Source organism: Acanthopagrus latus, chromosome 22 (assembly GCF_904848185.1).
Source record: "Acanthopagrus latus isolate v.2019 chromosome 22, fAcaLat1.1, whole genome shotgun sequence".
Lineage (NCBI taxonomy): Eukaryota > Metazoa > Chordata > Actinopteri > Spariformes > Sparidae > Acanthopagrus > Acanthopagrus latus.
The window spans coordinates 780337-804359 of record NC_051060.1 but is presented as its reverse complement, the minus strand read 5'-3'; the positions used below and the strand labels follow the sequence as shown (position 1 = coordinate 804359).

General features: G+C 39.8%; 2 protein-coding genes across 2 annotated transcripts in view; both read right to left on the bottom strand.

Annotated features, from left to right (window-relative positions):
- slc16a10 (solute carrier family 16 member 10) overlaps nt 1-13532 on the bottom strand; it is a 44044-nt gene extending 30512 nt beyond the window's left edge. The window contains exon 1 of the mRNA XM_037085687.1: nt 12274-13532. Coding sequence (XP_036941582.1) covers nt 12274-12571 — 298 coding nt within the window. The 5' untranslated portion in view covers nt 12572-13532. The remainder of the gene's footprint in view (nt 1-12273) is intronic.
- An 802-nt stretch (nt 13533-14334) lies between these two features.
- On the bottom strand, nt 14335-23835 carry rpf2 (ribosome production factor 2 homolog). The gene is made up of 10 exons (XM_037085690.1): nt 23678-23835; nt 22242-22374; nt 21603-21640; nt 21349-21388; nt 21163-21244; nt 19853-19929; nt 16396-16495; nt 16193-16295; nt 15815-15959; nt 14335-14904 (listed from the first exon to the last, which is right to left on the bottom strand). The coding sequence occupies exons 1-10, from the start codon at nt 23698-23700 to the stop codon at nt 14710-14712; spliced, it is 936 nt and encodes a 311-aa protein (XP_036941585.1). The 5' UTR covers nt 23701-23835; the 3' UTR covers nt 14335-14709.
- Between the last annotated feature and the right edge of the window lie 188 nt (nt 23836-24023).

The window sequence follows — 24023 nt, the reverse complement described above, 5'->3', positions numbered from 1 at the left end:
GGAGCTATTGCGGACCGTTTACAACAAGAACAGCAGAGAAAGTACAGCCACACTTCTCATCACCAGCGGTACCTACAGCAGCTTGTACTGCCAAACAGAGCAAGAAAGGAAAGACCGAACTGGAGAAGTCTACAAACAAAAAAGAGTTAGATAGCTCAAGAGGTGAAACGAGAGTCAACATTGAAGTGACTGTTCAACGATGGCAACAACTGATGGGCTGCGTTCATTTGGTTGAGGGAGATGTAGTCAGTGTAGGTAACGTTAGCTCCTTACATTGCTGTTGCATGCAGATGCCAATCATTAGCACCATCAGCTTGTAGCTATCATTAGCTATCTAGCTATGATAGACTGCTGCTGTATGCAACATTGATACATTTACATGTAACGTTACCGTTTACATGCAGGCCAACGTTCACATGTACTGTGGATTTAATCCACATAGCAGGGTTCAAACATGCAGTGCTACCCTGGGTGGTTAGAAGGCAGCTAATTATTTTGTGCTACACGTGAGAAAGGCCAAGTCCATTGTTCGGCGGTCAGGGGAACATTGCGTATATCTGTGAACTAGACATTTTACAATGTGCTGATGTATCATATTCCTGTGTCCTATAGTTATGAGAGGGACACATCAACTTCCAGCCTTGAAGAGTCATTTTATGACAGAACCATGCCCTGATGTTTCCACTATTTCTGCAGAGTCACTCTCTGACAGGTGAGTGTAACTTGATGCTGATAGCAACATGGATCAGACCACTGTTATTCATGTACTATGTATCTTTGATAATAAAATTCATATATACATTTGTCCTTCTTTCATATCAAGTTGGTCTGCTTTATGTGCATGAATGTGCTCCTTAGCAGAGATACAATACAAAAGGAATGGCATCATTTCATTAGCTGCACCGGCAAAATGCTTCAAGAACTGGTCCTATCAGTCACGTGTCAGGTTTGAGACTACTGCATTTTTTTTTTAAAAGAAAATAGACTTTGAACTTCAATGCATGATCTGTCAGCTGACCACAGCAGAATGAGGGAAACACAGAATGTACCTAACAATCCCAGTAAATAATTGCTTGCTATCCATCACATAAACTTCCCATCACCCAACTAACTCCAGACTTCTTTTTTTTTCTTTTTACATAGCAACAGTCCTGTGCTTTACATGGCAACAGGTTCTCCAAGGTCCAGCAAGTAGAGCGTGTACACACTACTGTCAAAATGCATAGAAAAAATAATGAGAACATGAAATTATGTAAATTGGTAAATAAGTGTGTCACTGCATAAAATGCAACCAAAAGTGTGAGTAAATTGAAAATAATTTCAAGGTCCTTGAAAAGCTGAATTTACTGTCAGACATGTAATTGTGCAGCTCTTTCTACCCCTGAATATCCTTCCTGTATATTAGTGATTTATGCTAATTGTACTGTATATTGTCTGAATGATAAAAGGTTCACTATTTTGTAGTGTTATTTATTTACATGTTTTTCCAACCTTACCTTAACTTATTCAGTTGTAATAATTAGTGCATCATGTAAAGTGTAAGAACTGTAATGGGTTGGTTGTTTATGCTGGAAGTGTAAAGGAAAGGATTTGTCATTTTCAAAACGTTATTCAAACCAGTTAGAGATAATGCAAAACAAGAAGTAAATACAGAAGGACAAATAAATAGGTGTCAGGCAGAGTTCAGCACTTGATGTGATTGCTCTAAACATAGTCCTTGAATTCTGGCCTGTAAAGCAACAGATGAGCAACAAGATTAGATATTTTTATGGAATAGAGCTCGACTGTCTTCAGCATACTTTCGACATATACAATGTCAACTGTCAATACTTGAGACATTCCTGGACAAAACTGTACAGATGTCCCAGTTTATATGATTATTATTATTTTTTTTTTTCGATTTAATCTAGTCATGCTTTTGAGTTGAAGCACCAACCCCATATCATTCTTTACATTTTTGACAGCTATCTTTACATTTGTGACAGCTATCAGTGCTACTAATGGCTATGTTAGTTGTTTACATTCAATATGATAATATAAGGTGTTCACTTACAGGTGAATGAGACATGACAATTGACTCCATGTGCAGTATTCACCAGTTGTTTGACAGCACCATTCATGGTTTGGGAGGAGCATCTTTGGAGAGAGACCTGAGTGCAGGGGGCGGGGCTTACTGGCTGGATACTAAAATCTAGGCTGGGCTTGATGGTTATTCAAACTTCCCAACCCCAATTTTTAAAATCACAAACTATATCTCAAACTTTATTTGTTCTGGAGCATAATTAACACTCATTGAGTAGACTTTCTGCCCAATTATTACATGTAAATCAAATATTTTCTCACTTGTAGCTCATTTTGCTCCACTACGTTCATTATGTTGCTAGAAAGTTGTGGACTGTAAAACCCAAACAATGACCTAAGACAGCCTTAAACGCTGCGTAGCTGAGTGGAACTTGAGAGTAAGTACTGTTTTCTAAATAAGTATTGATTTTTAAATGTTTAGTATTGCATCCTAATGCAAGGCAATATGTCCACTTTACCTATGTGGTTGTTGTGCCATGCAATTACAAAGACCAGCCTAATCTTGTCCTTCAGAATCCAGTTTCATATGTTGCTGTATGTGATGTATGATGTGCACGTTGAGCTCTGAGATGTTCTATACAAACTTGATTATCTACAGGACTTAATTTGTAAGGTGAGGTATTCACGGATGCATGAGAGAGTAAACGAATCAATGTTTTTCCTGACCATGATGGGCTTTAGAGGGGAAATGTAAATGAATGCTTCAACATTACCTATGCAGGTATGTCTGCCTTTTTTCTTCTCACATGCCCTTAGAACCATGTCAACATAGTGACACATGTCTCTCTGACATCACTCTCAGAGTTGAAAGCTCATATGTTGTAATGCTGTGTTCCAGGTTGCAAGTCAAATAAAAGTAGAGAATCTGAAAAATCAGCAACTAACAATGATAATGCAAGTTAAAAACCCAGCGCGATATTGGGCCGTATTTCAAAGTAAAACAACATTTAAAAGCCCATTAGTTAACATTAGACAACAGCTCACAACAGCATTTAACCACTTCCTAACTAACATTATGGCTTGATATTTCAGAAGAATTTACATATTTCCTATTGTATTGTAATTATCAAACACTTGCACTTTCAGTATGACATGTTAGTGTGACATCAGAGGAAGATGTCTGCTGTGTGAATATGGTCTATTGCAAATGTAGAAATAGTTAAGTTAGATAGTTAAATATATAATATTACATAATAACGCCTCCAATTTGCTGCTTCGAGGTGGTGCTGAATCAAAACGTATTGAATGTTTAGTATCTAGCTAATATGTCGGTGCACTGACCTATTGATCCTGTGTGCAATGAACACTGAGTCAGTATCAGCAGCAGATACACTCCTGTAAATCCCCCTGTCAATCAGCCAGGCTGTCATACTGATTTCAGCATGCCTGAGAGTGGACCTTTACAGCCATTTGCCCGTGTGTTATCCAGCCCCATCAGACCACAGCCTGAATGGCCTGATAATGTGTGTCATGTGCAGGAGGCCCAACAATTGGTCCTTGTCTGCCACTGAAGTGCTGCTCTGCTACCAACATGTTTACCTGTTCTTGGCTTTATCTCTTGACAACCTTCACCTAATCTGAGGCTCAAGCTCACACACACCTGAGATCAAACGGCCTGTCAAATATTGACCTGTGTATACCTTAAACTTGTCAAGGTTTGTTGGACTCAATAAATCCACGTAGTACTATATTTAAATTAAATATTCCATTCTACTCAAGTCTGCAGGATGTACAGAAACAGGCATGTTATATTCTGACCAAACAACAATTAGATTATTTAATAGGAGACAAACATGAACATCTAATTTGAAAACAGAGCAGGATGATACTTGGAGGGATGAAGCACAGAAAATGGCACAAATGCTACTTTAAAGTAAAAATGTGGATCAGTTGAACATGCTTTGGAAAGAATAGATTCACCTGCAAATTTTCTGGCCTTTTTCATGCTATGATATTGCAAAAATGTGACTGATCAGTTGCAGTGATGGTTCTGGAACATTTATTATGATGTCCAAGAACAAGACCAACAGGGCGATACCAGATTGTGTTCATTAGATGTCCAAGTCCGCAGATTTTGTTACCTTCAGGGAGAGAGATATGTACAGTATTGTCAAACTGTTCCTTTAAGAATCTCATTGTCCATGGCTTTTGGCAGTGACTTAAAATTTTCTTGAACAACTTTTAACTTTTCTTTCTTTTTTTTCCATTAAATTGACCTGTTGCAGAAACCTGACAATTTGCCATGGTCATGTAAAACCTTCATCAGGTTTTATAAAGATTTGCAGTGGCAGCAGTATAGAAGGGGCAAGGCAGAAGATGAATACTGACCAGCTCCATATAATTAGTTTTTTTTTTTAACTAAACCAACAAAGGCATTTTGCATTGAGGTGAAAATAATTAGGACAAGGCAGAGGAAATACAAAGTTCAACAATATAAACAGTGAAAATAGAGCTGAATGCCTCACAGAGAGAGTCCCTCCTCTCTGATCTGATCAAGCTTCAGTGGGTTCTGCCTGAAGGGAAGGGCTGCCTTACAGATTTGAGTCAGGGACTGTATGAGGACAGATTTCATTATCAAAAACTGTGATTTATTCCGTGACACAAAGTGTACCAGTAGCACCATAAGGAGACAAGCATATACCTATATAAGAGTATATACCTATATAAGAGTATAAGAGTTGACGTCCAGTATGCACAAACACGCCTAGGACAGGGTCATATTTCCCGCTGATAGATTTATAGCTACTGCATTTAAACTATATGTCACTGAATGCTGACGGAAACAGGTTAAACTCCAACCACTACTTGCACATCAGCTGCCCAGATATAGTGAAGTCTGCAGTCAAACAAATATCCTGGCTACCTCACACTCAGCATGACAGACCCTCATAGAGAGTGATACTATCATAATATTTTCAACTTATCCATACAGTCAGCGAGTCAGTTTCACATCCAGGGACAAAACATTGGCTTTAGTTTTTGGTTTCCCCTCCATGTTTTCCTTTCACACTGAAAGAAAATACTATTCAGCCAAAATACGGTCATGTGAAATCTTGTTGTTGACATGAATGTCATGAGTTCAGGTTACTTCAGATTCAACAAAACGGCACAACCAAAGACTCTAAAGTCCCTGTTTAGTCCAGAGGTCCCTGGCTGCTCTGACATATGACAACAGGTAAGTGGATTTATGGCACGAGGCCCGGGACTAACCCCATCTGGCATTCCCACAGGCAGAGAAACAGAGCCTATAATGCAGATGTGAAGGCCACTGACCTGAAAGTCCATGCCAGTGAATGGGCTGGACCTGCACGCCCCAGCATTACTCATTTTGATTGGTCGATTACGATTTATCATTATCTTTGGCTCTAGAGAAGACAACAGCTGCCATGTGAGAGCTGATGACGTCTGTCTACCTGTCATGGTGAACCTGTGTGGTACAGAATATGTCCTTTTTAAGAGAATGTCCTTTCAATTGTCTTCTTGCAACAAGACCAAAGAAGTTAGACTAATATATTCTTACAGCACAACAAACACCCTTAACTGTTGGAGCACAGGAGCAGGAGCACACAGCATTTGAGCAGCACCAGCACAAAATTGTTTTAAACAGCAATAACAACACTATTGAAGTTGTGCATAAAGGGAAAGTAATTTTCCATGACTTTTTAAAGGGCAGGCTGCAGCAGCTTTCTTTAAAAAACATGTTATAAAAAACAACAACAATTGATAAGAAATAGTTTAAACTGTGTTTAAAGTGTTAAATCTATATTGTTTCCCCTTTCTTACAGGGATACAGGCTAAGAAGTGGATTTACTCTGTTTTTTTAATCATTTATCTTCATGTGATGAATTAGTCCATTATGATTTCTCGTGATGCAGACTTTATCACTCAAAAACATCATCATTAATACAGGCCTGTCTTTGGCGTGAGCGATGTGTTACAGCACTGAAGGTCTGACCAGCTAACACTGCAGAGAGCCTGCTGAGACAAAAATGTGCCTTGCAGCAAATTTAAATGTAAATTTTTAAATGTCCTTACATTTAACGGTAAAGAATCCATCTATAGCCACAACCAGCTTAGTGTTTGTTAATGAAAAAAGCTCCAGGGGGCTGCAAAGAAGGGATTTACTGCCTTATCAGAACAGGAAATTAAGATTAAATCATACATACTACAGGCAGTAATTAAGTAAATCTGGTAAAATAATACATATAAGAGACTAATGCGACAGTTAATGGGGATCCTACTAAACTAAACTGGGAGGATCAGGATCATCTGACCGCACAGCATCCCTTGATGAAATGTCACAGCTAAATAGCCATTAGGTCAGAAAATAATCCAGGGTCATATTCATTGTCGAACGACAGCCCAGTCATGGTCACTAGAGTGAAAGGACACACATAGGCCTTAATAATTTGATTAAAACAGGACTCAAGGGAGATTTTCATTTCTAAAGGAATTTCAAACAGCAACATAAATTGACATGCTGTGACACAAGAAGTGTTGTCCTTAATACACTGATCACCAGGAAATTAAAGTCTAAAAGTTTTATCTTTTTCGAACAGTTGGATGTTGAGCTTCACTGAGTAGAATGGTGTACGAGCAGAATTTGAAACTAGAAGGCTGGTTTAACATTCATTGCTTAATGTGTACATTATCTCTGTCCTCAATGAAAACTTGATGTTAAGAGGCGGGGCTATGAGCATGATTTGTGACATCACAAATAGTCTGGAAGCCAATCCATCTTGAATCCTTCAACACAACAACATAAGTCCATAAGACTTCTGTTTGGATTTGAGTTTAACAACTATGTATAAAGAAGTTTATAGAATATTAAATTAACAACTTTAAAAATCAGTTGGTGTGATTCTGGAAACAAAGGTAATTCAGACCAACTCCCCACCCCTTATCATGGTTTCATGTACCAGTAGGCCACTTTAACAGTATGTGAGTTTGCATTTGAGCTGCATGTTGCAACATGTGCGTTGGTATGCCCTCCACTGGGTCTCACAGCACAGGAAGCTCAGATGGGTTTTCAATGTGTAACGTGTCAGTCCCAAGGCAACATGAAGGCTGTGCTTGTTTCAACATCGAGGTGCAGACACCATGAAGAACCAAAGTATGAAACTAGCAGCAGAAACATCTATTTTTAACTTATTTAGCCATACGTGCAGACAACAGACGGAGGGTCAGAGGGCTGCAGTGTTAACGTGGATGGAAGGGAAACTGCTGTCTTAAGATAAAGTGAAGGGCAGATAGAGGAGGTCATGTCCGAAGCCAGGATATGCTCTCAGTAGTTCCTCTTTCAAAACAGTCTGAAATGCTTGTGATATTGTTATTTTTCTAGCTTATTTAGCCTGTAAAATGCATATATATATACATACATATATATATATATAACTGGCAATGATGCAGCTCTTACACCAGATTACAGATTAAGAGGAGGAACAGTGCACAAGTTGTTCACATAGCAGCAGTTCTTACAGTGCTAACAAGTAGCCCCGGTTCAGTCATCGTCTGCGTGAGGTGAGAAACCATGTTCCCACACTGTGACAGGATAAGAGATGGAGTACACTGAACACACAGTGAAAGGGGTATACAGATAATTAAACTGGTTCATCAAGAAAATAATCAACAATGAAAATAATTGTTAGTTGCAGCCCTAATATCTGCACATTGCAGCAACATTAAGGTTAAGATAAGATGGCTATGGGAAAAAATATATATATTTTAAAAAGTAACATTGTAGTAACTACACTGTCCGGCCAAAAAAAACCCAAACACACTAATTTTTCTTTGGACTGCCTTTAGCTTTGATTATGGCACACATTGACTGGGGCATCATTCTGATAAGCTCACACAATGTCACAACATTTATTTACAGTTGCATTAATTTTTCACCAAGATCTTGTCTTGGTGATGGGAGAGTCAGGTGGCTGCGGACAGTCTTCTCCAGCACATCCAAAAGATTCTACATGAGGTTAAGGTCTGGACTCTGTGGTGGTCAATCTATGTGTGCAAATGATGTCTCATGCTCCCTGAGCCACTCTTTCACAGTTTGAGCCCCATTGATCATGGAAATGTCATCCTGGAATATGCCAGTGCCATCAGAGAAGAAAAAATCCACTGATGGAAAAACCTGATCATTGAGTACATTCAGGTAGTCAGCTGAGATCTGACCAACTGAATCAACCCCAGATCATAACACTGCCTCCACAGGCTTGTACAGTAAGCACTAGGCATGATGGGTCCATCACTTCATCTGCCTCTCTTCTTACCCTGATGCGCCCATCATTCTGGAGCTGGGTAAATCTGGACTCATCAGACCACATGATCTTTTTCCAATCTTTATGCTCCCTAGCAAACTGCAGCCTTTATTTTGACTAGCCTCCCTGACAAGTGGTTTTCTTAAGGCTACACAGCTGTTTAGTCCCCATGTCTGAGTTCTCTTCACACTGTGCCAGTGGAAATGCTCTTACTTTCACTATTAAACATAGTGGTGAGTTCTGCCATTCTTTACGGTTCTTTACGATCACAATCATTCAAGATTTCATTTCGACCACATTTTGTCCTTGAAGATGATGGTTCATAACTCTCCTTCCAGGTTTTAATGATGCATTGGACAGTTCTTAACCCAATTTTAGTAGTTTCCCTTAGTTGTTTTCTTTGCTTGATGCAGGGCAATATTTTGACCCATCTGAAACAGAGTAACATCTTTTCCATGACCACAGCTAGATGTGTCTTCCGACATGTTTGAGAAATGAGAAGCTCCTCACCGCATCAGTTGGGGTTAAATAACTTGTTGCCAGCTGAAACATTTTAATTACTACAGTAATTATCCAATGGAAGGCTCTTGCCTATCTGCCTAGCTAAATCCAGGTGGTGACGTTTTTTTGGCCAGGCAGTGTACAAAGGTCTGCAACTCTCCTGCATGAAATTTATACTCGCTACCTGTCCATCCACCACCCTGATACCCCCATCCTCACTTTCTACCTTGGTACGTACTATGTGGCACACTACTTAATGGAGTGTAACTGAACACTAGCTTTGGATGCAAAATGTGAGATGCAGAATCATCCTTTCGACGAATACAGTCATCTGCTACATCATGCATCATTTCAAAACTCAGCCCCAGAACACAACCTACTGAAACCCCCATAAGTGACAACTTTTGACAGAATGAAGCAACACAAAGTCAAATTCCTTTTTTAGTATGTGTGATGTTAAAAGTTCAGGTATCCATCAGAGCCCTGGAAGCCTTGTGAAGAGGAAACCTAGGACCAGAAACAGCAGTCCAAGATAATACGGCTGTGTGAACAGTAAGATGAGTGATTCAGGCTGAAATAGGCTTTTTTGTCTTTTCAAAACGAACTTTCTGGACTCAAACCTGACTGAGCCTTATCTTGGAGCACATATGTAATCTACAAGAGTGACTTGACAAGTTCTGACTACCCAGAAACTCACAACAGTATTGCAGTAAAGACCAACTTTGACAGGGACAGATCAAATCCAAAAGGAACCAGGTTCAAAGGTCTAGAGAGACAGAGTGATTACATAACAAACTGAATTTGAACCAGCTCCAAAAGGCACCATGTGTTCTATTCATCACTTACCTAAATCATTACATTTAGTAGAATCTTCTTGATTTTTGTCACTACCACTCAATCTAGGTTCACTGGATTAAGACAGTCCTATTTAGGGGTAAGAGGCATATGAAATAGCCAAATAAATGATAAAGTAAATAAATAAATAAACTCATGATGCAACGTTCAAGAAACTTTATTTTCTATCACGCAGAAAATTCACTCCTATGAGACTAATAAAATACACAACAGTTCCATAAATCAATAAAAGCATATTTGCAAAACTCCATTAAAAGAGTAGTGTTTATAGAGGTTCAAACCGAGGGTCGCTCAAACACAGGAGTGCCCTGCTGCTACACAAATCCACACAATATTAAATTACATATAATTAGAGAGTACTATTATTTAACTGAAGTTATCTTTAACAAGTAAATCTCCATCCAGTGCCTCGATCTCACTTGTAAAAAACAGAAAAGGAAGTAAAACTCTAGTGGTTGTTGCATAAGCAAGTCATAAGTGTCTGTGTGAGTTTCAGGAGTTCGTGATCAAATGATCTGAGTCTGTCTTAAAACTGAAGTTCTCACCTGAATTCCAAGTTCCTCTGAATCACAAAACATTTTGTTCTCAAGACAAAAAAGATAAAGAAAAGATAAAAGGCGGATGCAAAGGATGGTTAAACAATATGAGCAGAATGCACTTTGAAGGCATAATTTGTCAGAAATGGTGGCTCAAAGGTAGCCCCAAAACTACAGGCGCAGCAAAATCAGTAACTGCTGCTCACTACACTGCTGTAAATTTCTTTGGCTGTAGCAAGAAGCTGCCATTAGAAAGTAGTTTTTTCGCCCTAATCTTGCCATCACCAATCCCAGATGAGAGCCAGATGTGCACGAGCTCCCATGAACGACGATTAGTATGTGTGTACTGTTCAAAGATGGGGGGACTATTAGACTATTGCCTCTTGTGGTAAGTGGTATTACGAGATAGGATGGACTGGGGCTAGCTAGTTTGCATGCTAACGTCAGCAGACATCTCTGCAATACAGTAGATGGACGTCAACACTGTTGTTTCTTAACATTCTGTTTAAAAAGTTTTTTTTTTTTTTATGTTTTACAGATGCACTCTGTGGTTTGTTCATTTCATCAGAAGGGAAAGATCTTCACTGACAAACTTGTTTTTCTGCCTAAACAAACTAAATAAACAAACTGGCTTTATTTTCACGACTGAATAAAGTGAACAATCAAACTGACCTTAAAGGACGACAATGTATGCTGTTTTACTTTGCTTATATGTGGCGGACCCTGCCACCACAGTGTTCCGGAACCTTATTTTCCTCTGAGAACAGCTTGTTTGTATAATTCTTCTCCAAAACGACATTGTGCCCCTCTAAACTATAATGCTGATCATATCTTAGACTCTTTTAAATTCTCTCATATTGTTATGAAAGCTTTTAGCCTACACACAGGGTATTCTTGAACTTTTAGGTTCTCGACAGATCAGCAAAGGGGTTTCCATACAAGTTCTACTGTTACATACTCATCTGCCAACAGCTGCGCCAACAACAGGTGGTTACAATCACACAGAACAACGTAACAAAACATTATTTATGGGTTAAGGCTTCTCGACCCCACCCACACCCACATAAGAAGGGAGAGGGCTGTGACCTTTTTCCTTGACTCTGACCCTCCAATGTGCTCTCTGCACTGACCACTTGGACTTTTCAAAGATGTGAAAATAGAGCCACAACTCTTCTATCACTCATATTCACTGCCCACGAGTCAAGATCGGGCTAAAGATAAGGTCCTGTTTTTTTTTTTTTTTATTGACTGGGTTGCACCATGAGAGACATTACATATTGTCTATTAAATGGTTCACTCAGTGACAAGGTGAATTACTTTACTTGGTTCATTCACAATTTAAGCACCCCAACAAAATTCTGTCTGTTTTCAAATGTCTCCTGACAGCAAAAGCATGTTGCAAGTACGGTTAACTTTCACTCTCACGCCGTTTTGTGACAGAAACCAGTATAACTACATCAAAAAGGTCGCCACATTTAGTGCCATAGAATTCGCTGGCCGCCAAAAAGCATCGTATCACTTCTCTTTCCAGCGCGCAGTCTTTTCCCTCAGTTGCCTTCTGTCATGCAGGAAAGGAAATATGATATTGCTCGCTAGCTGACATGAAGAACTTACAGTTGGCTTAAAGGGAAACACACCTTTCTGTTGTAAAAACAAAGAAACGAACAAAACAATTAAAATGAAACAGAAAACATGTGTAAAGACTAAGCATTGACTTTCCGCTGAGGCTGATAGCATGAGGCTGTGGAGGGTCAGCTCGGTGTGTCCGTGAGTAACACCGGTCACGTCAACTGTAATTCTCTGGCGCACTGAAGGTAGTAGCCCTGCGGAGGAGTTAGCTCAACGCTACAGTTCAGACCGCATCTTCAGGACACGACACACGACAAGATAACACTACGGAACTTAGCATAAGAGCTGACGTTAAAATAATTATTTTACATGCGCATTTGAGGTCATTTACAGGAAATTCAATCGGCCAGCCTCTCGCTATACGTCACCTCAGGTTGAGGTCCGGAGCGTCTCCACTCCTCCTCACTCACCTGTCCTGAAGCGGAGGTCTTCATCGTTCTCGGAGCCGAACTCTCGCAGGAGGGAGAGGAAGAGTATACCGAAGGCGTTCTGGATCCCGAACACCGAGCCGTTACACCACATGGCAGCCAGCATAACTATCCATCCCCAGCCGCCCTCGGGGTGCACAAACTCGACCTCCTCCGGTCCGGGCGTCTGGACGACCACTTTGCTGTCCCCGTTCTCCTCCTTCTCCTCCTGCGGCCGCCGCTCCTCAGCGGGCTCACCGGCGGGTGCCTCATCCTTCCCTGCAGTATTACCCTCTGGCATCTTGTTGCTGTCTGTCACTAAGTCTCTGTTAGGTTTATATTCAAACTGCCACAGCTGTTCTGTGCCGTGGTGTCGTCTGGTGGTATGTAGCCTGCGATGACAGCTTAAGACAGATGACAATTCAAATAGAAGTTATTGACAGCTCTCTGGTTAGAGTAAGGTTGGATCCATGAGGTGAAGCTGAAGTTAAGAGCTGTATGGATCAATCGACATCTGTTCCTACAGTAACTGTCAGAACGCCTCTGTTGCAATATTATAAATAGAGAGCGGAGGGGCGGGACTCCGGGGAATCCTGCAGATGATTGGTCGCTGTCATTTACCCGTGACGACCACGTATTAAAAGACAGACTAATGTCGCTTTAACATGTAGGTTTGCGCAACTACTAAGAAAAAGCTAACTCATATTATGCAGCCTTCCCATTGTCCATCGCTCCAGCAGCTCCCCCAGTGTGCTTGTGAAGGTTTCACTTCACTTCCGACCTGCTAAAAATAGATAAACTGCAAGGCAAGCAGAGAGACAGCCGTGCAGACGGATATGTGCAGTGAGCAGAATATTTAAAGGATAAGTTCACCCAAAACTAAAAATCCAGTCATCATCTCCTCCGCCCATGATGATATAAAGTCAGAGGTTTCATAGTCCACAGAACATTTCTGGAGCTTCATAGCTAAACAGTGTTGCTGCATTCTGCTAAACAACAGAAGTAGCTGGAGACTTGATTTACAATGGGGGGAGGACCAGTCCAGCCAAACAGCTCGAATGCAGGTCTGGGGGAATTAACATCTTTTAAAGTCAATTTGAGATCTTAGGTCTTCTAGAGGCTTCCACTATGTCGACTGAGCTGTATTGAGCCATTTTATGTGTTTAATAAGGTTGTTGTTTTGTTTGTTTTTTTACATTAAAAAAACAAGTCCCCATCTACTTCAGTTGTTTAGAAGAATGATGCAACACTGTTCAGTTGTGAAGCTCCAGAAAGGGTTTCTCTGTTGTGAATGAAGAAAATCTTACCACACTCATGGTTTTTATGAGTGACTATGCATTTGTCTGTCATTTCTCTCTTAGCGCAATGCATGATGGTAAATACTGCTTGGTTAATGACCATCGGTTGTATACTACTTTTCGCAATGCATTGTGGGATACTTTAAATCCACTCTATAGGATATAATAATTTCTGCTAGACATCCGGACAGCACTACAAAATGACGTAGTCACTATGTAGTGCACTATATAGGGAGTAGTGAGTGATTTCAGACAGCCTGTGTCATTACAGTTCTCTGATGGGAAGCAATAAACTAACAAATTGCATTGTGTTCTGTGAGTTTGTGCGTTCTGCTGTCAAACAGCAAACTCTTGTGGTGTTTCAGTGTTATGACTTACCCTAAAGTTCAAATGTAGTGTTATATCTAGCTTCAACACAAGCTCTTTCTACTGAAACATGCTTTTAAAAGAATGACTTCACAAACCTACATTTAAAAATCATTGTAAAAATAGCGCTCTTCTGCCATCTGATCTCCTCCCTTTGCAGTCAAAGCAGTCATTTGTGTTACATTATTATTGTTTACTAAGATTTAGCAAGGGATAATTTCATCTAGAAATGTGTGTGATTCAACCTGTGGCAATTAACAAAGCGGATGAGTTTAAACACAGTTTAAGAAAAAGTCAAGTCCCACTATATGAAACAATCACAGAAAAAACTAAAGTAATTATGGTTACAGTGAGCACAGGAAGTGAAAATCTAAAACTTAACGCTCTAATCAGCCCAACATAGTTTACACACCATTTTATTTCCTTTAAAGTGAGTGCATCCAATGAAAATATGTTTTTTACACAATTCAACTTACAGAAGAAACCATCAACTGCCCTGACTTCCCCTGCAACTGTAAATAATACAGAACATTTGTTGGACATTTAACATTTTCTGACACATGCTTGGGTGGTTTAACTAGAGATCTGAGACAAAACTATCTGAGCGTCACATGGAAACAAAGGGAAAAACACATTAGGTTGCAAAAATAAAAGCATCATGTTTGCCTGACAGTTCTTCACACATCCATCACTGGCATTAAAAGCGGCCAATGATAAGCATATGGTCAGTTTTGTGTCCAGTATCAATGGAATGGACAGGGGTAGATACTTGACTTTATTCTGTGTTCTCGGCTTCTTTGGCCACTTTGGGTGCCTGTCCATCCTGTTCTTCAGCAACCACATTTGCCTTCCTCTTCCTCAAGCCCTTCATCTTACGTGTGCGCAGCTTGGACAGATCCTGCTTCTGCATATGTACCCGGCCAAACTTGGTGCCAAAGACATCATGGGAAATGTTCTTCTTCTTCTTTGCCTGTAATGTTGAAAGGTGAAGCATTAACAACATGTCCGTTTGTGACCTTCTCTTTTATTGAGAAAGCTATTTTTGCAAGTTGTTTTGTCATACTTTGTGCATTTTTGGGACATTCTTAGGATTTACTCAACAATAGACCTACATTAAACTCGGACAAGGACAAAGTCAATTCGTACCACCAATACATCAAATGTACCACAGGCCCAACTATGGCTGACATCTCTCTCCAAAACATGTATCATTACCTAAATTGCAATTTTGGGGATAATGCCTGTTATATTTCTATCATTTTTTAGACAGTGGTTTGTGTGGGGATGGCATTTTCCAGGCTGCTAGCCATGTGACAATGTTCATGAGTCACTTAGTCCATCATTCGGTCGGTCAGTTGTAGTTGTAATGTTAGCATCAACTTAGAGCAATGATAGGTACAGCGCAGGCTCACAACAGTTGGGCCAATTATGATGATGGATAGTGTTAGATGTTCTAAAATAGTAACTGTGGAGATAATAAATTTAGGAAATATTAATATATAATCTGTCCTCTGGTGCCACCCTAATGACAAACTTGACCTTTTTTCAATCCACCAGTCAAGAAGTAAGAACAGCCAAGTTGCCTTTTCACCCATCCAACTATTTTGTTTGGCCTAATGGGGCCATTCATTTGCTGATATACTTTATTTTTTAAAAAAATAAAAGCTTAGCTATATGCACAGGTGAATATGCACGTGAATGAACTAGGCAGGAAAAAAAGAATGCTATCTTTGTAAAAATTTAAGACATTTTCTCCCAAGCCCCTGTTAAGTTCATTGATGGCACATTTTTCTAGTGTGCACACAGTGTGTCTCATTTTCATGTAATTACTATTTTCCATCAAACGAAAGCTGAAGAATTCTTATCCAGGTGATCTTTACCTTCAGAGCCTTTGGCCGTCTGTGAGCTAATTTGTACAAGTCATCTGAAGCCAGATGTGTTCTTCTCAAGACTAAGTCGCAGGATGGCCCGATCTCTTCCAGCTCTATCCGTGGTGTTCGGCACCCTGACTTCTTCAACAGAGACCTGCAGTGACACATAACATCCATATTGTTATGAGGGATGTTAGATGAGACAAAACTATGTGACTTTTGAATACCAAAATTCAACAGTTACTTAAATTCCAAACATGAGTTGACTCAGGTAAGGTAAGGTCAGTCCACCTGGATTTGTGATATTATTTGTCACCCAGAACACAAATTTGTTACACTGACTAGATGCAAACATGATTTTGTTTTAACCAGTTCTAATTTCTATACCTGTAGCTGCGCATGTAGATTTTCCCATCCAGGGCAGTGAAGTGCAGAACATGTTCCAAGCCTGCCAGACGCACGGCAGACACAGTGGGACCTCTGAAGAAGTCTGAATGGACAAGAACTGATGTGAGATGTAGAAGAAAACACATTTCCCAATCAACCAAATCTAGAAAGACATTCTGTGATATACAGTAACTAGTATATACCTAAGAGTAGACTTTTCAGACGTTTGTGTTCATTGTCTGTATCAAAAGCCTCCCCTGCAAACACAAGCATTGGTTTGGTCCCTTCAGGACATTTGCTGGCCTGCAACAGAAGAACACACAAATTACTTTGTAGGAGACTGTAGGATTTTTACCTGTGTTCCCTCAATCACTGTAAGAAAAAGGCAGACAAAACACGAGTGGTATGCAACTACAAGAAGAGAAAGGAAAAAAGGCAGACCGGAATATGGTTTTTCCTTTCTCGAGTCAAGGATGTTATACAGAGCACAGGACACAGTGCTGGAGGCAGAGCCCCATTCTGTTCTATGAAAGCTGCTCAGTAAGACTTCCCAGGTATAAAACACCCAGATCTTCTGTATGGTGGAGCCCATAGAGCATGCTAAAGACTTCAACTGGTTGAGCTGGCAAAATTTCATTTTAGTGCCTGGCTAACATGAATGGGGATTCAATTATTTAATCGTGTGGCTCTTCTTGACTTATTTTATTGGACCAAATGGCTCAAATTCTGATAGTCAATCAAGTCATTTTGCGGGGATGTGTTGGTCAAAAGAATGCATCCACCGTTATACAGATGTGTCTTTCACAATGTAAGCTTATGCGAAAAGTCTTTTAAGGCCACATTGTGTGTTGTTTACTACATTTTAAAAAACTTTATTTTCTGTTTCCAATTCATGGTCATATTAACTGTGTCTGTGTGGTCTATGTCATTCAAATGGATGAGATAATATTCTTATTCTGAACAGTAAAAAGTCAAACCTGCTATCCCACACTATGCAGGCAGTGACAGAGTAAGGGTGGGATTCCACTGGGCAGATATACCACTTTTGAGGAGTATTCTTATGTTCTTAGAGGGTGTGAGAAGAGAAGACATAAGAAGACAAGAGAAGATGAAGATCACACTTACAAAATCTCATGACAGGATGTGGTTAACCTAGCCTAGCTTAGCATAAGACTATAAGAAGAGTCCGATGTGGGAAAAAAATTGCACCTACCAAACTAAGGCTTAATAATTTACTCACATTTCATTTGGTCCAACTGTATGCGAGCAAATATAAAGAAATTTGGGATTGGATGAGGAGTTCTGTGCTGAACTATTAAAAGGTCCCAGGACATACCTCATCATAAAATCACATACGGACTATTTGGGTAAAAAAAAAATGTGTACTAGTTAGTGAGCTTTAAGAGGTTTTGCTAGGCATATTTATCGGACAGTGTCTCGCTTGCCATTTCCTGTTGCTTCCAGTCTGAAAGCTAAACTAGTCAGTCTTCTGACTTCAGCTTGCTACTTAATTCAGACATGAAGATGATAACAATCTCAAGCTCAAGACAAATTTCCAATATATTGCACTATTCTTTTAAAGTAAAATCTGCCCCAAGACTCTTTGTTTAAACAAGGCTTAAAATCAGGAGGTACAGACCAGATCAATGTGACCTCGCTTTCATTTCAGCCATTACTGTAACATTTAAAGAAATATAGCTAAACATGGTCTGACCGAGCTGTCGTTTTTTTTCATGTTCTGTGTTACTTTCCCAGCATCTCTGATATGTACACAACAGTGGCATCACAGACTAACTGCTAGTTTTGGGTAAACTTAAGCTGTCTTTTTAGTTAAAGTGTTGTAATCAATGAGATAGAATGAGATGTAAACAAACATCCTGACAAAAGACGATGGAATTGGGTCTATACAAAACTGAAGGCGACCACAGTACAAACCCCACTTCCAATAAAGTTGGGACATTGACTAAAATGTAAATAAAACAGAATACAATGATTTGCAAATACTTTTCAACTTATATACAGTTGAATTACACTATAAAGACAAGATATTCAATATCCAAACTGATAAACTTAGTTTTTTCGCAAATATTCACTCATTTTGAATTTGATGCCTACAATACATTCCAAAAAGCTAAGACAGCCTCAACAAAAGACTGGGAAAGTTGAGGAATGCTCAAAAAACAGCTGTTTGGAACATCGCACAGGTGAAGAGGTTAAGTGGAAATAGGTGAGTGTCGTGATTGGGTATAAAACGAGCATCCCCAAAAGGCTCAGCTGTTCATAAGCAAAGATGGGGTTCACCACTTTGTGAACAACTAATTGAGCCAACAGTCTTACGGTTTAAGAACACGTTTCTCAACGTAAAATTGCAAGGAATCTAGGGATTTTATTGTCCAGAGTCCATTATATCATCAAAAGATTCTGAGAATCTGGAGAAATCTTTGCATGTGAGCAGCAAGGCCAGAAACCAACATTTAATGCCTGTGACCTTTGATCCCTCAGGCAGCACTCCATTACAAAACATGACATCATTCTGTAAAGGATATTGGCACGTGGGCTCAGGAACACTTCGGAAAACCACTGTCAGTTAACACAGTTCATTGCTACATCTACAAATGCAAGTTAAAACTCTACCATGCAAGTGAAAGCCATATATCAACAACACCCAGAATACTGCTCTGTGCCCAAGCTTATCAGAGATGGACTGACAAACGGTGCAAAAGTGTTCTGTGGTCTGACAAGTCCACATTTCAAATTGTTTTTGAAAATCATGGACATCATGTCCTCCGGGCCAAAGACGAATAGGACCATCCAGACTGTTATCAGCGCAAAGTTAAAAAGCCAGCATATGTGATGGTATGTGGGTGTGTTGGCATCATGGGTAACTTGCACATCTGTGAAGGCACCATTAAATGCTGAAAGGTACATACAGGTTTTGAAGCAACTTATGCTGCCATCCAAGCAACGTCTTTTCCCTGTTTACTTCCGCAAGACAATGCCAAACTACATTCTGCACATTACAACTATGTGGCTTCATAGTAAAAGAGTGCAGGTACTATACTGGCCTGCCAGACCTGTCCCCCATTGAAGATGTGTGGCGCATTATGAAGCACAAAAAAGACCCCGGACTGTTGAGCAACTGAAGTCGTACATCAAGCAAGAAAGGGAAAGAATTCCACCTACAAGGCTTCGACAATTAGTGTCCTCAGTTCCCAAACGCTTATCGAGTGTTGTTTAAAGGAAAGGTGATGTAACACAGTGCTAAACATGCCCCTGCTCCAGCTTTTTTGGAACTTGTTGCAGGCAATGAGTGAATATTTGCAAAAAAACAAAGTTTATCAGTTTGAACATTAAATAACTTGTCTTTGTAATGTATTCAATTGAATACAAGTAGAAAAGGATTTGCAAATCATTGTATTCTGTTTTTATTCGCGTTTTACACAACATCCCAACTTCACTGGAAATGCGGTAGATTAAATGAAACCATGGGGGGGACATAGAGGGGTTTTTCTTTGATTTGACTTTGGTGCCGTGTTAATGAGATCAGATAATCATCCCCTCTAGGATTATAATCAACTGGGCTATTATAGTTTGTCAACAAGACAGCAAATCCAATTTCCCTCATCAGATAACAGATGTTAGGTGAATGACAACCATTACCTTAATATCACTCAGAGAAACGTATTTCTCAATTCCAAGTTCAATCATGTCGAGCACGTGAAAGTCAAACAGACGACCTGCAAACAAAGGAAACAGTGACAAACACATCAATTGGCATGTGGTTCCTCAAAACTGATTTGATTAACTTAAAAGGATGTAGCTTAAGTAAAAAAGCCTGATCAGTTAACACGGCCAAGGGTTTTTCTCTCCATCCAGTATATATCACATTTAATTACAGGCAGCAATAGTTTTAATGTGTTTGCTAAGATTAGGGGACAGTAGGCTGATAATGGACCACCATGTGTGAGTGAGTATTACAATCAGCAGGAGATAAGTCTTCAACATCTTCAACATGTAGAGTGACATATAGTGACACACTGCTGGTCTAAAATAGTGCATATGCGTAGAAATTGTGAGTACAACAAATGTCCCCACAAAAGCAGAAAATATGCAATTATAACTCACGTTTGTAAGTCAATCAAGAGAGGGTTTTTCTAATGAAGATTATACACTGTACAATTCATGACACAATCATATCTGTCAAACTAACAGGCATGAAAATGGGTCAGGGTTAAAAAAAAAAGTGAGAAGGATACGCCTGCTCTCGGGGGATCTGGGGGCATGGTCCCCCGGAAGAAAATTTTGAATATTTCATATTTAAAAAGCATCAATCTGATGGATTTTGAGAGAAAAATCAAGCAGAAATACAAGACAGTATGAATGTATAATAAAGTGTCTATACATGGTCGCATTATGCTATAGTAGGAATGAGACTGACAACTTCTCTCATGACATGCGCAACAGCACAACTTTAATAGCGCAATCTGCCGCAGAATGAAAAAAGCAAGCCCTTAAAGAGCGTGTTTTGACAAGACCAACATGGGTTTTGAAAAAGTTGTCTCTCTGTTTGGAAGAAAGGTGCTGGCTATAGTGTGTTGATGCGTCTTCCTGTGCACTTGTGTTTGATGTGTGTGTGCCTGCAGTGCATGGCTGCCCTTGTTTGCATAGTTAATAGCCGTTTTTATACTGGGCAGTAAGCTGCCAGTTCTGCTGTACTTTTTGTGGCTAGGTCCGCGGATTTAGAGAGAGGGCGATACATTGGAGGTCTGTTCTGATCCGCCAATCTAAATTCGGGACATGTTCGTAGTTCACTAATAATCTCTGGTATACCTCCATGTCCCATCCATCTCTCACGTAGGTCACCTATTTTGGTTTCAAAACAGTGAATTTCACCATAAGGTGAGTGATTTTGATGTCTGAACTAAGTGAATGATATGAAGAGAGAGGGAAAGAATAGAACAGGAATTTACCAAATATAAGGTTGTTGGGCCGTTTCTTGTTGTGGGAGCCGAACAGAAACAGAGAGCTGTCAGTCTTCTTGGAGAAAAATTCCTGACAAAGAGTTAAATGATGAGCAATCAAACTGGAAAACATGTCAGGACATTTGATTGCAAAAAAGCATATGAGGTGTCCTATGTTTTTTCTTGTACACTTACCAGTGATGTTGAGTCCTCAAACGGCCGCGTTATGTTCTTCCTGGTCAACAGAGAGAGTTTACACACTGCAGACACCTAACATTTCATAACACTCACAGATAATGTGCCATACTGACTGTGCTACTTTTCACTTTACACCGAAGATAGACATTTGCGTGTCTAGTATATAACTAGTATATCATTTGAAAATATATAAAAATTTTGCTCAATAAAACAAAGATATATGTACACTGAAATAACAGAAAACCACTTACTTCTTGTACAGCACAGCATTTGGCTTCTTCAATGCATACTGCAGAAAAAAAGATTTCTTGTTTGAATCCATAATTTTGCCAGTGGGTCCAGATTTGTCATTTAAATAAATCACAAATGTGCATCACTCTGATCATCTGTGTGAATGAACCCTGGGGGTCCCACTATCCTCTCCAATAAGAACCACTGTCCAGGTGTTAGACTGTCCTGTGTAGGGCTCTAACCTGGCTGCATACATGAGACCATCAATGGTCCTTTTCCATTATTTCACAACTGCAGGATCTTTCGTGTAGTTTTTGCTAATACAACAACAACTATGAATCACAACCCTTGTACAGGCTCTTTCAGCAAAACACATGCATTTATAATATCTGCTTAATTTTTCAACATGTTTGTCTTCTCAGCTTTGCCAACCAGGTCCCATATCACATTGAGGTTAGCCTGTAGATTGAAGCAGGAAGTGTTATATTTGTTTTAGACTTTAGGTTTAATACTGGGATTTAGATTGAACGCCATTGTTAAAAAGTAGTTTGCTAGCTTAGCACCTGGAGACTGAGAGGATTATTAAACCTTTATGCTAGTCTGTGTGATATAATTTTGTTTTGAAAGGTCTTTCATGTGTTCAACATCACACTACTTACTATGTCCTTAAGGGCCTGTGTAATGGTTTGACTGGTGTTCCCTCCTTTCATGATCATGGCAGTCTTCACATCCTCAATCAGCTTGGGTGCTCTGCTCTCCAAGAAGCGCTTGGAGCGCTTTGTCTTTGGTTTTCTGAGGAGAAAATGAAAATCAGCCAAACAAGAGGCTGTCAGAGTAACAACATGACAGGTTTCAAACAGAAATGAGCACCTTGGTAGACGAATAACTGCCCCAAATGTACTGTTCATTCACCTCATTAATTTCTCCCTTATTTCCTGTCTCCCTCTGCTGTAAAACAGCGGCAAAAAATGCCATTGAAAAATCCTAAAGTAAGAAATGTGAATGTTACACATGGACCTGACTCTAAGAAGCTTTTTAATCATTTAGTCTTTAATGTTAGTGGCTTTTGGTTTGTCTTTGTACTACTAAAACTGACAAGCTCACCAGTTTGATAGCCTGTTCACACTGAGCTACAATGACAACCAGCGCAAAACGTGTTTATCCTCAATCAACTTGACAGCTCTAACTGATTTCTATCCCTTGCCAAGTAATGAAACACTTGGTGTATATTGTGCTGGAGAGAAAGTACAATGCTGCCACAAGAACTGGCAGATCTGCGAATAAGTTATAATTATTTTGATCATTAGCTGTGTTTTATAGAGCCATGAGCAGATATATTGAGTCAAAACAACTTTCTGTTGTTGACTTGGGCAATCCCAAGAAACTTGAGAAACCTTTAAGAAATTTGGGAATATCTTCTGGAGTAAAATTAGCATGACAAGGGGAAACAATAGTCCCATGATGGTGTCTCTTTCTTAACCCCAACACGGATCTCTGACCTTCACTACTCTAAAAAAAAATGAAAGCACATTTCGTTTTGTTGTAAGCCAAAATAAAATCTGGTACTCTAATACAAGAGTGTACCGCATTCCTCAAAACAAATACACATGTATGGTATATGATTGTATCAGATGACCATTCACTATCACCATAACTGTTGGCTTGATAAAGATATACTATCACATGAATTAATTCCTGCTCCTTCCAGTGTGTAATAATTGTAGTAGTTGCCACCTGCAAACATACTTGGGGTGCAAGAGGAGAAGCTTTAACTTGGAGACACGCCGCTTGTTTCTTCTATCACTGAGAGGAGGCTGGTTAGTTAACCGACAGCTCTACATTAGTTTGGCATTGAATGATTTACAGGCAGTACAAATAGCGAACGACCTGTGACCATCGAAAATTTGCTATATTCAACACTAATTGTCTGTCTAATCATTCGGCTAATAAATGTTAGCTGACTGGCGTTATGCTAGGCTAACGTTAGCAGTCTTAACAAAGTTGGCTTCACGAACACTACACAAGCTTATTGAGTATAAAATATACATGGACACATTTACACAGTGAGCTACTAAGAATGAAAAATCAAACTTACACCACACCGTCTAACTGCGTCATTTCTGTGTCTTTATTCGTGTTCCTGACAGCTGCAGGGGAACTCACGTTGCGGATCTTAACACGTGAAACTTAGCACCGGAAGACAACATTGGTGGAGTTCTTCTTCTTCGGTGGAGTGGTGGTTGATATCCTGCTTCAGGTAAGTTGCCGCCATCTAGTGTCAACACTTCACAACAAAAATTGTCCACTAGGGGAGCTACAGGCTAAAATACCACAGAGGTTGAAACGTTGTCACGTGTCCGAGCAAGTCGGGACTCCACTCGATACGAGAGTCTCAAAAGGGTGTCGTCATGTCCAGGAATGAGGAGGAAAGTCAGACTGCT

Bases quoted from the DNA above. Each gene is read 5' to 3' on its own strand.
- rpf2 (XM_037085690.1), bottom strand. From the start codon at position 23,700: ATGACGCAGTTAGACGGTGTGGT. The intron at 21,389-21,602 runs GTAAGTGGTTTT...TCTGTTGACCAG, and splicing joins AATGCTGTGCTGTACAAGAA to GAAGAACATAACGCGGCCGT. The intron at 16,296-16,395 runs GTATATACTAGT...TTGTCCATTCAG, and splicing joins TCTGAAAAGTCTACTCTTAG to ACTTCTTCAGAGGTCCCACT.